The sequence below is a fragment of the Aureococcus anophagefferens genome (assembly GCF_000186865.1).
Source record: "Aureococcus anophagefferens unplaced genomic scaffold AURANscaffold_52, whole genome shotgun sequence".
In the NCBI taxonomy this organism is placed as follows: domain Eukaryota; class Pelagophyceae; order Pelagomonadales; family Pelagomonadaceae; genus Aureococcus; species Aureococcus anophagefferens.
Window position 1 is genome coordinate 87,427 of NW_008705605.1, and position 10,462 is coordinate 97,888.

At 72.3% G+C, this 10,462-nt stretch overlaps 4 protein-coding genes across 4 annotated transcripts in view; 3 read left to right on the forward strand and 1 right to left on the reverse strand.

Moving 5' to 3' along the window:
• AURANDRAFT_67810 (hypothetical protein) overlaps positions 1–651 on the forward strand; it is a gene marked incomplete at both ends in the record, with an annotated part of 3,910 nt that extends 3,259 nt beyond the window's left edge. The window contains one exon of the mRNA XM_009043356.1: positions 537–651. Within this exon, the coding sequence (XP_009041604.1) occupies positions 537–651 (115 nt within the window). The remainder of the gene's footprint in view (positions 1–536) is intronic.
• A 315-nt stretch (positions 652–966) lies between these two features.
• AURANDRAFT_72681 (hypothetical protein) lies at positions 967–3,209 on the forward strand (the record flags this gene model as incomplete). Its single annotated transcript, XM_009043357.1, has 2 exons — positions 967–2,373; positions 2,573–3,209. 2 exons carry the CDS (start codon positions 967–969, stop codon positions 3,035–3,037), a joined length of 1,872 nt encoding a protein of 623 aa, XP_009041605.1.
• Positions 3,210–3,795: 586 nt separating this feature from the next.
• Positions 3,796–5,325, reverse strand: AURANDRAFT_67812 (hypothetical protein; the record flags this gene model as incomplete). The annotated part of the gene is made up of 1 exon (XM_009043376.1): positions 3,796–5,325. One exon carries the CDS (start codon positions 5,323–5,325, stop codon positions 3,796–3,798), a length of 1,530 nt encoding a protein of 509 aa, XP_009041624.1.
• A 142-nt stretch (positions 5,326–5,467) lies between these two features.
• AURANDRAFT_67813 (hypothetical protein) lies at positions 5,468–8,532 on the forward strand (the record flags this gene model as incomplete). Its single annotated transcript, XM_009043358.1, has 6 exons — positions 5,468–5,914; positions 6,115–6,187; positions 6,353–6,914; positions 7,054–7,661; positions 7,861–7,988; positions 8,071–8,532. 6 exons carry the CDS (start codon positions 5,468–5,470, stop codon positions 8,530–8,532), a joined length of 2,280 nt encoding a protein of 759 aa, XP_009041606.1.
• Between the last annotated feature and the right edge of the window lie 1,930 nt (positions 8,533–10,462).

Below are 10,462 nucleotides of genomic sequence, written 5' to 3' on the forward strand. Positions count from 1 at the left end.
CCGACCGCGAAGCGGAGGACGCCGCCGCCGCGGTCGTCGCAGGTCGTCGCCGCGCCGCGCCCCTCCCAGGCGCTCCAGCCCGGGAAGGACGCCTCGACGGCCCGGAGCTCCTCCGGCGGCGACGCGTCGACGCGCGCGCCGCAGCGGCCGAGCCACGCGCGCCACTCGTCGCCGTCGTCGCGGCCGCCGAGGACGCCGCCGTCGACGAGGCGCCCCAGCTCCGCCGCCGCGGCGCGGAGCCCCGCGCCGTCCGCGGCCGCGGCGGCCGCGGCGACGGCCGCGGCCGCGCGGCGCGCGGCGGCGACGGCCGCGGCCCGGCGCCGCGCGGCGGCGCCGCGCGCCGTCGGGTGCAGCCGCGCGGCCGCGGACCGGAGCCGGCGGCCGGCGACGAGCGCGTCCGCGACGACGTCCGCGGCCGCGACGGGCCGCGGGCGCTCCGACGCGTGGCCCGGGGGCGCCGGCGCCGCACTCCGGCACCGGAAGCCGGCGGCGCACGCGCCGCAGCGGTGCGCCGCGAACTGGTCGACGCCCGGCAGGTGGCTCACGCACGCCGCGTGCTGCCAGCTCTCGCAGGCGACGCACTGCACGTACTCCCGCGACGCCTGCTCCGAATTCCGCACGAACTCGCCGCAGTCGCAGTCGACGACGTAGAGCGCCAGGGACGCGCGCCGGGCCCAGGGCTCGAGAGGCAGGCTCGGCGCCGACGGCAGCCAGCCGCCCTCCTCGAGCAGCAGCCGCAGGTCGTCCACGAAGACCATCGGCGAAGCGCGACCTCTCACGGAGCGCCCATATCGAAAGGGCAGCCCGAAGCTCATTCAAGAACGCACGTTTACCAAATTGATGAAGGGGAGTTGCACTCAGCAGCCCCGATGAAAGCGGAGAGATAGCCAGCCTGGCGTGCAGCTCGTGCATCCGGTATCGACTCGAGGTGCGCCGACTCGAGGTGCGCCGCCCGGCGCCGACTCGATGGCGTCGTTGGTCGGCGCGGCGGGCGCCTACTGCGAGGTGCGCTGGGTCGAGGGCGGCCTGCTGCTGAAGACGGCGCGGCTCGCGCTGCATCCCAACGACGACGCCGCGCGCGTGCGCTCCTTCGCCGCCGAGGCCTTCGGCATCCCGCTGGCGGACCTGCGCGTCTCCGGGCCCGGCGGCGAGCACGTCGACGACGACGACGTCTGCTGGCCGCGGGACGCGCGCGGCGCGGCCGTCGTCGTCGCCGAGGAGGCGCCGCCGGACCGGCCGCGGCCGCCGCGGCCCGTCGTGACGGCGTCCGGGTGCGAGGTCCGCGTGCGCCGGCCGCCCGACGCCGGCCCCTTCGCCCGGCTCGCGCGGGGCCAGCGCGCGAAGCTCCACCTCGTCGGGCGCCTCGTCGGCGGCGGCGGCGGCGTCTTCGAGGCGACGCGGAGCCTGCGGGCCCGCGCGCCCTTCGAGGCCGAGGTCGGCGGCGGCGGCGTCATCGCCGGCCTGCGCGAGGCGCTCGAGCTCCTGGGCCTCGGCGCCGTCGCGGACGTGCGCGTGCCGGCGGCCGCGGCCTACGGGGACAACGAGGTCGGCAAGGACGGCCGCACGATCCGGAAGCGTTCGCCCCTCGACTTCGAGGTCCACGTCGTCGAGGTCGACGGCGTCGCCTGCGCGGCCCCGGGGCCGCCGCCGCGCGCGGCGCTCCTCGAGGCCTTCCCCCCGCACCGGCCGCAGTGGATCGGCCGCTACGCGCTGCCCGGCCCCTTGCCCGAGTACGTCTCGTTCTGCGCCGTCGCGGCGCGCGCGGGCGGCGCGGCGCGCGTCGGCGTCGACGACGTCCCCGGCGGCGCGCTTCCCCTGCCGGCGCGGGCGCCGCGGCCCGGCTGGGACGGGTCCCGGGGCGCCGGCGACTGCGGCGTCTACCGCGACGGCTTCCGGCGCGGGTGGCGGGCCTGGGGCTGGGACGACCTCGGCGGCGGCCCCGCGGGCGACGCGCGCGTGCTCTCCAAGTGGCGCGCGCCGACGCTGCGCACGGACACGCTCCGCGAGAGCCCCGTCTTCGAGAGCAGCCTCCGCGAGTACGTCGCCTACGCGCGCGCCGTGGAGCGCTACGACGGCGCCTGCGACGTCCGCAAGCACGCGTCGTGCCCGCGCTGCTACCTCAACGGCCTGCCCATCTTCAACGTCGCGCCGGCGCTCCGCGGCGACGTCGACGACCGCCCGGCGTGGCTCGCGGACGACAGCGAGACGCTCATGGCGGCCTGGGACGCGACCGTCGCGCGCGCGGTCGGCAGGCCCGCGGCGCCCGACGCGGCGGACCTCGCGGACCGGTCCTGGTCCCTGACGAAGGTCTTCGTCGCGCCGCCGGGCGCGATCACGCGGCTCCACTACGACAACGGCCACGCGCACGCCTGTGTGGAAATCAACCGCTGGTGTGGGGGGTCCCCACCAAACTTCAGAACTCTCTATCTCGGTCACATCGAAGTCGATTCGGCTGATTTTTGGACGAATCGATTGCTCTCGTCGAGTTCTCGAAGCAAGGCGAAAAAGTCTGGTCCAAACCGTTCAATTACGCGCACATTGAAGTCGGGTTGAAGATTTGGTTTCCACGCAGGCGCACGCGTGGCTGTCCATGGTCAAGGGCCGCAAGCTCTTCGTCTGCTTCGACCCGAAGGACGCGGAGCACCTCCACGCGATCCCCGGCGACGACGGCGTCACGCGCAACAACAGCGACGTCGACCCCCTCGCGCCGGACCTCGACCGGTTCCCGGGCTACGAGCGCGCGACGCCGCTCGTCGCCGTCCTCGAGGAGGGCGACACGCTGCTCGCGCCCGCGGGCTGGTGGCACTACGCCGTGAGCCTGACGGCGTCGATCATGGTCATGCGCAACTTCTGGTCCGCGGACACGAACGGCACACTCTGGCTCGCGGACCAGCGCGCGGCCTTCGCCGCGCGCGTCGCCGCGCTCCGGGACGCGCAGAAGAAGGGCGCGGACCACGCGCGGGCCCTCGGCCTCGACCCGGCGTCGCCCGAGGCGAAGCTCCTCGTCCAGGCCCACCTCGACGCGGCGAATAAGTGAGTCCGGGGGTCGCTGCAATAACGTCACACTCATGATCTGTGCAGAGATGGTGCCGCTTCGAATTTATCAGCATGTGCGAGCGCGAGCTCGCGTTCATTGACCTGACGCAGCGGCAGCTTGCCTCGGGTGGCGACATTGATGAACTCGTTTTGTTGTCCAGGGATTACGGCCATGGTGAGACGCGCCTGTGGTACGCAGTGTGTCGCGGCTGGTGCTCGGCCATCACGTGGCTACTCGAGCAGGGCGCCGACGTCAACGCTGGCTGGCCCGGTCCTGGTTGGACGCCACTGCACGCCGCCGCTTGCTATGACCAACACGACGCAGCGGTCCTCCTGCTCGACGCGGGCGCGCGAGTCGATGCACGCGAGCCCGAAGGAGAGACCGCGCTCCACCATGCTGTCAAGTTCGGACACATTGATCTCTGCAAGCTCCTCGTGAGCCGCGGCGCGTCGCTCGACGCGCGCGCCAACGACGGCCGAGACCTCGAGGCCTACGCGCGAAGCTGCGGCTCCACGGCCAAGGTCGCCCTCCTCGCCGCGGTCCGCGCCGCGGGCGGCTGGCGCCCATACGTCGACGCGCCGCGCAAGGAACTCGTCGCCCTACGCCGCGAGCTGCCGACGCGCCGCCGCACCGGCCCGTGCCGCGCGCGCGCGCAAGCCCGGCTCTTCCTCGACGCCCGCGTCCCCGACGACGTGTTCGCGCACGTGCTCGCGTTCTGGCGCGGCGCCCGCGACCTCTAGGCGCGACCAAGCCGGGCGTTACTGCGCGATGTAGCGCCCGAGGGGGAGGCGGATCGTGTCGGCGAGGTCGTGCGCGGGCTCCGCGTCGAGGAGGCACGTGAACTTTGGGTGCGCGAGGTCGTCGAAGGGCGAGGCGCGCTCGAGGAGCCGGAGGTCCGCGAGGCGCGCGAGGGAGCGGAGGAGGTGGGGGTCGCGGAGGTCCGGCTCGGCGCCGAGGTGCTCCGCGGCGAGGTACGCGTGGACGCCGAGGAGCCGGTCGAGCGGCACGGCCGCGGGCCCGTCGACGGGGAGCCGCGTCGCGTCGCGCGGCCGCTTCCGGGGCCCGCGGCGCGCGGCGCCGTGGGCGAAGAGCTCGGCGTCGCGGTCCCGGGGGCTCCGCGAGCAGACGTAGGCCGCGAGGAGGAGGAGCGCGTCGCCGCGCGGCAGGTCCGGCGGCGGCGGCGGCGGCGGCGGCCGGCCGCCGGCGTCGACGAGCGCGTCGACGTCGAGCTCCGCGTCCCGGAGCCGCGGCAGGGCCGCGCGGAGCGCCGGGAGCACGGCGCCGTAGGCCGCGGCCGCGCCGCCCGCCGCGTGCGCGGCCGCGTAGGCCTCCCAGAGCTTCCGGGACGACGCGAGGACGAGGAGCTCGCCGACGCCGCTCGTCGCGCGCTTCGCGACGGCGGCGACGGCGGCGCAGAAGGCGCCGTAGACCGCGCGGTCGCCGCCCCCGAAGGCGAGCGCGCCCCGCCTTTCGCCCGCGGCGGCGACGGCGGCCGCGACGGCCGCGGGGCCGTAGGGCGGGAAGTCGACGCGGACCGGGTCCCGGAGCCGCGGCCCCGCCGCCGCCGCGAGGCGCCGGTCGTCGCCGATCAAGACGACGCGGCAGTCCGTGGACGCGCAGAGCCGCGCGGCCGCGAACAGCTGCGCGGCGGCCGCGCCCGCGGGCTCGTCGCCGGCCGCCGCGCCGCAGCGGTAGGGCGGCAGGAGCCGCTCGCAGGCGTCCACGACGACGACGCACAGGCCGCGGCCGCCGTCCCAGGCCGGGCCGTCGCGCGCGAGGTCGTCGACGCGGCGCGCGAAGGCCGCGGCGTCGCGGCACGCGCGTTCGGCCGCGGGCGCGGGGTCGCCGCGGCGCTCGCGGAGGCTCCGCGCGGCGGCGTCGAAGAGGCGCGGCGCCGACGCGCCGCCGGCCGCCGCCAGGGCGCCGCCGTCGACCCACGCGCTCGGCAGCCGGAGGCCCGCGACGGCCGCGGCGACGACGGACGTCTTCCCGCCGCCGGGAGGGCCGGCGACGACGACGGGGCCGTCGCCCGGCGCGAGCAGCGCGCCGGCGAGCGCCGCGAGCTCGCGGCGCCGGCCGGGCCAGGCGCGGCCCAGGGCCGCGAGCACGGCGTCGACGTCGAACGCCGCGTCGGCCGGCGCCGCGGCGCCCGCCGGCGCCGCGGGCGCCGCGGGCGCCGGCGGCGCGCGCGGCTGCGCGAGGCCGATGGACTCGAGGAACGCGTGGTTCCGCGCGATGTTCTCGTTCCGCTCCTGCTCGTAGGCGCAGAGCGCCTCGGGCGAGCTCATGGCACACGCTGTTCGCACCAAGGCTAGTGCGCTCGGTCCATGCCCTGTGTTCAAATGTTCAGCAAGCTGATCTTGACGTCGCCTGTGATGTTTTTGATGGTCCATCACGCCTGCGCGCGCGCCGCCCGAGGTCCCCATCGTCATGAGCGGCTGGGCCCAGCAGCGAAAGCCGACGGCGCTGCAGCAGCTCGAGACGCTCGAGCGGCCGCCGACGGCGCTGGCCCGCGACGAGAAGGCGCGGTCGGCCCTCGTCGACGGCTTCGCGTCGGGCCTCTCGGTCGTCGAGCTGCGGGGCTGCTGGGACGCCTGCGTCGGCGAGGCCTGCGGCGTCGCCGCGGCGGCCGTCGCCGCGAGCCCGGGCAAGCGCACGCCGCGCCTGGCGACGCGGGAGCCGGCCTGCCGCGCGCTCCTGAAGCGCTGCGCGGGCCTCGTCGTCGAGGACGCGGCCGCGGCGTACGACGCGGACCGGCACGTGCCCCGCGAGTGCGGGCTCCAGATGGCCGAGCTCGGGTGGCCGGCGCGGCGCGACGACGCCGACGCGTTCTTCGTCCACGGCTACATGCACGCGTCCGCCTGCGTGACGCTCGCGGTCCTCAGCAGGGCAGGACAAGAGAGCGAAATTCCCAATTTCAAAGGCTCCTTTCTCGGCCGTTTTCCACTCGTTTTGGCTGATTTTTGGACGAGCGATCATCTCTCGGAACGGTCTCGAAGCGTGGATGCTTTTTCCGGAACGCGCGCGCGCGGAACACTCACGTTGAAGCTACGTTCAATCTCTCTTGTCCTGCCCAGGTCCTCAGCCGCTGCCGCTCCGGCGTCGACTGGCGCCTCGTCTTCGGCCGCGGGGACCCGGGCGGCAAAACGAGTGATTCGCTTCAACGTGGGTGTTCCGCGCGCGATCGTTCCAGAAAGAAACATCCACGGAATGTCGCACCCTTTTCCTGCCCTGGCGGGGACCCGGGCAGGAACGGACGCGACTTCGCCGTTCGCGCGGGCGCGCGCGTCGGTCCGTCGAGCGTCTCGGTCGCAGGCGAGTACGCGGCCGTCGTCGGGAACCTGGCGACGCGGCGGCCCGTCGTCGTCGACCTCGCGGCGGCGAAGCTCGGCTACGACCCGCGGGACCTGCTCAAGCGCGTCGTCGCCCGGAGCCGGTTCCTGATCTTGGACGCGTCGACGTTCCTCGACCGCGTCGAGGCGCTCGGCGTCTTCCGGCGGCGGCCCATGCCCGCCTGGGCGCCCGCGGCGTCGCCCGAGGCCTTCGCGGCGCTCCTGCCGACGCTGCCCGCCGCGGACCGCTGGGGCGCGGAGCCCCCGAAGCCCGCGCCGAGGCCGCGCGCGCTGGCGTTCGTGCCCGCGGGCGACGGCGAGTGGCTCGACCTCCGCGCGCGCGCGGGCGCGGCCTTCGGCCGCAGGTCCGTGCGCCGCGGCGAGCGGCTCCGGGCCGTCCGCGAGGCCGCGGGGCTCTACGAGGCCGCGCTCTCCGCGCTCCGGCGGAGCCGGCGGCCCGCGGCGGACCCGCCGCTCGCGGCCGTGTGGAAATCAAATATTCAACCCGACTTCAATGTGAGCGTATGCGAAAGTTTCGACGCAAGGTCTTTGGCTGTGCTTCGAGAACTCGACGCGAGCAATCGATTCGTCCAAAAATCACCCGAATCGACTTCGATTTGGCCGAGCTCGAGAGGTTTGAAGTTTTTGCTGGACAGGGCGTTCCACTGGTTGATTTCCACACAGGCTCGCGGGCCTCGGGCCGGCGGACCGGCGGCGCGCGGCCGCGGCGACGCTCCTCGGCAACCGCGCGGCCTGCGCCGCGGAGGCCGGCGACGACGTCGCCGCGGCGCTCGACTGCCGGTACGACGCCATCGGCGCCGGCGCCGCGGTCGCGGACCGCCGCGGCCGCGTCGCGGGCCGCCTCGCCCGCTGCGCGGACCGGCTCGGCGCCGCCGCCGGCTGGCCCCGGGCGACGGCCGTAGCGCCGACGACGGCGGCCCGCGACGGCTTCGCGCCGCGGCTCCTCCGCTGCTTCCTCGCGCAGGACTACCCCGGCGGCCTCGACCTCGTCGTCGTCGGCGAGGCGGCGAACTCGCCGTGGGCGGCCCTCGCGGCGGCCCACGACGCCGTGACCTACGTCGTCGCGCCGCCGGGGTCGACGCTCGGCGCGAAGCGGAACCTCGCCGTGGCGCGCGCCGCCGGCACCGTCGTGCTCCACTTCGACGACGACGACGTCTACGCGCCGTCTTACGCGCGCATTGCGGTCTGGCCCCTCGCCGCGGGCCTGGGCTTCGCCGTGTCGAAGCGGAGCGCCTGGGCCGCCTTCGACGCGACCACGGGCCTCGCGCCGTGTGGAAATCAAATATTCAACCCGACTTCAATGTGCGCGGAATTGAACGGATTGAGCCGCACTCTTCGGCTGTGCTTCGAGAACTCGATGAGAGCAATCGATTCGTCCAAAAATCAGCCGAATCGACTTCGATTTGATCGAGATAGAGAGTTCTGAAGTTTGGTGGGGACCCCCCAAACCAGTGGTTGATTTCCACGCAGGCCTCGCGGGCCACGTCGACGCGGACGAGGCCAACGCCGCGCTCGAATCCGCGCGACGCCGCGCCGGGCTCCGCCGCGAGCGCCGACTTCGACCGCCGGCGCGCGCGAGCGCCGTCGACGGGGCCGACGTTCGGACGAGGCGCGCGCGCTCGTCGCGCGCTCGACGCGCGGGGCCGGGTCACCGCCGTCCGACGCTTCGACGCGTGTCAGGCGCCGGAGAACGCGCGATCGTTCCTCCGCGACGCGCGGACGTCCTACGGCTTCAGCCTCGCCTACGACAGGGCCTACGCGGCGGCGCACCCCTTCGAGGCCGACCTGTCCCTCGGCGAGGACGCCAAGTTCCTCCGGTCCGCGGACCCGCGCGTCGTCTGCTACCACCGCGACGCGTCCGCGAGCTGCCTCCACGTGCAGCACGGCGAGAACGCGACCAAGTCCGTGGCCCTCGAGTCCGCGGGGCCCGACTTCCTCGCCGCGTCGCCCCTCGCCGCCGTCGTCGACGCGGGCTTCTTCGCGCCGCGCGCGTCGGACGGCGACGCCGCGGGCCTCTTCGTCTTCGACGCGGCCCGGGCCGCGACGGCGGGCGACGACGACCAACTCCGGGGCCTCCTCCTCCACTTCATCAACTCCGACGCGGGCCACGCGGAGGACCGCGGCGCGAAGCTCGGCATCTAGGCGCGCCTTCGTCGCGCGGCGGGCGCGACGGGTCGTCAGACACGAAGGAACTTACACGAAGGGTCGCGAGGGGCGTGGGCTCGCTTGGGGCTTGGGCTCGCTTGGGGCGTGGGCTCGCTTGCCAGTGAGGGGGGGGTGACGGAAAATGAATTCCGACTTCCGCGACGCCATTATCCAAGCAATCCTGGGTTCCTACTCGGAGGTGGTAACTGACGGGGATCCTGTCCTAAAATCTGGGGCTGGGACCGCGTTTGGACGCGCCTGGGAGGCGTCGAATCGAGCAAAAGCTGGGTTTTCATTGGTCGAAATCCTCGGACAAAAAGATCGCGGGCGGCGTCGAGAGCTCCTGAGCTCGGGCCGGCTTGAGAGGCTGTGGGCGCGTCCGTCGGCGCTCTGTGCGCGTCCCTCCCGGCCTGGGCGGTGGCGACGAAGGCCTCGTACCCCTGGGCGACCTCTGAGGTGCTTTGGTTGCGGAACTCGCACGTTTCGACGCGCGCCGGGGCGTTCGAAGGCCGTCTCCCAGTGGCGGCAGTGCTTGAGAGTACGCGCGCGTGCTTGACGAGTTCGACGGAGAACTCAATTCGAGACGTCGCCAAAGGCCAGTTATTTTAACTAGGCTAGACAGCATGACGACTAACTAGACTAGATTTGGGGGCGGGGCGAGGTTTTTTTTGGGCGTCCCAGTGCGCCTACGGACGCGTGCGGCCGCGCGCGCAGTACGAATTTTGACGGTGACCGGAGAATTTTTTTCTCAAAATCGGAGAATGGCCGATTTTCGGACGAGGCGGCGCCAGTGGCGCTTCGGTGTAGTTGCGGCCGCGACTGGCGGGCGCCAAGCAGCACTCTGTACTGGTTTCTTCCAGTTCCAGGGATTTGTAGCTTCAACTTGACTATTGAAGTTCAACAAAATCTTCATGTTGAACGACTAACTAACTAGAATTCAGCCGGGGCGAGTTTCCGTCATGCTGTTGGCCATCCGGTCGTCACGGGCCCAGCCAGGCCAAAAACGCGAGGTCACTTTCCGCGACGAATCGGGACGAACCCCGTACGCCTAAATACATTTCGGAGACTCTGAATTCATTTTCGACGTCCTTGGTACCGTGTAAGACGACCTCGCGGAAGCGCGCGCGTGCGCGCGCGGCCGAAAATCCAAAAAAAAAAAAATAAAATACACCGTCGACGAGCTGCGGTACGCCCCCGGTACCGCCGCCTTTCCTGCCGGAGTGCCCCGGGACGTGCCCGGGTCCCGGGGCGGTAACCCAGGGGTGTCGGCGTGAACCTAGGGCTCAAAGTGCCGAGGGGGTTGACCGCCGGTATGCCTGGTAGTATGCGCCTACTATGCGGGTTTTATGCGGGTTTTATGCGGGTGGTATGCGGGTTTTATGCGGGTTTTATGCGGGTGGTATGCGGCTGCTATGCTGGTCGTATGCGGGTGGTATGCGGGTGGTATGCGGGTGGTATGCGGGTGGTATGCGGGTGGTATGCGGGTTTTATGCGGGTCGTATGCGGGTTGTATGCGGGTTGTATGCGGGTTGTATGCGGCTGCTATGCTGGTGGTATGCGTCCGCTATGCGGCGACCTCCGGCGGCCGTCGCCTGGGGTCGTCGACAGCGGTCGCCGGGCTGCTATGCTGGTGGTATGCGCCTGCTATGCTGGTCTTATGCGCCTGCTATGCGTCTGCTATGCGTCTACTATGCGTCTACTATGCGTCTACTATGCGTCTACTATGCGTCTACTATGCGCCTGCTATGCGTCTACTATGCGCCTGCTATGCGCCTGCTATGCGGGTGGTATGCGGCTGCTATGCGTCCGCTATGCGTCCGCTATGCGTCCGCTATGCGGCTGCTATGCGGCTGCTATGCCGGTGTATGCCCGGCTGGTGTATGCCTGGTGGTCGGCCCCCTCTGTCAAAGTGGCGAGGTTTTCTTCA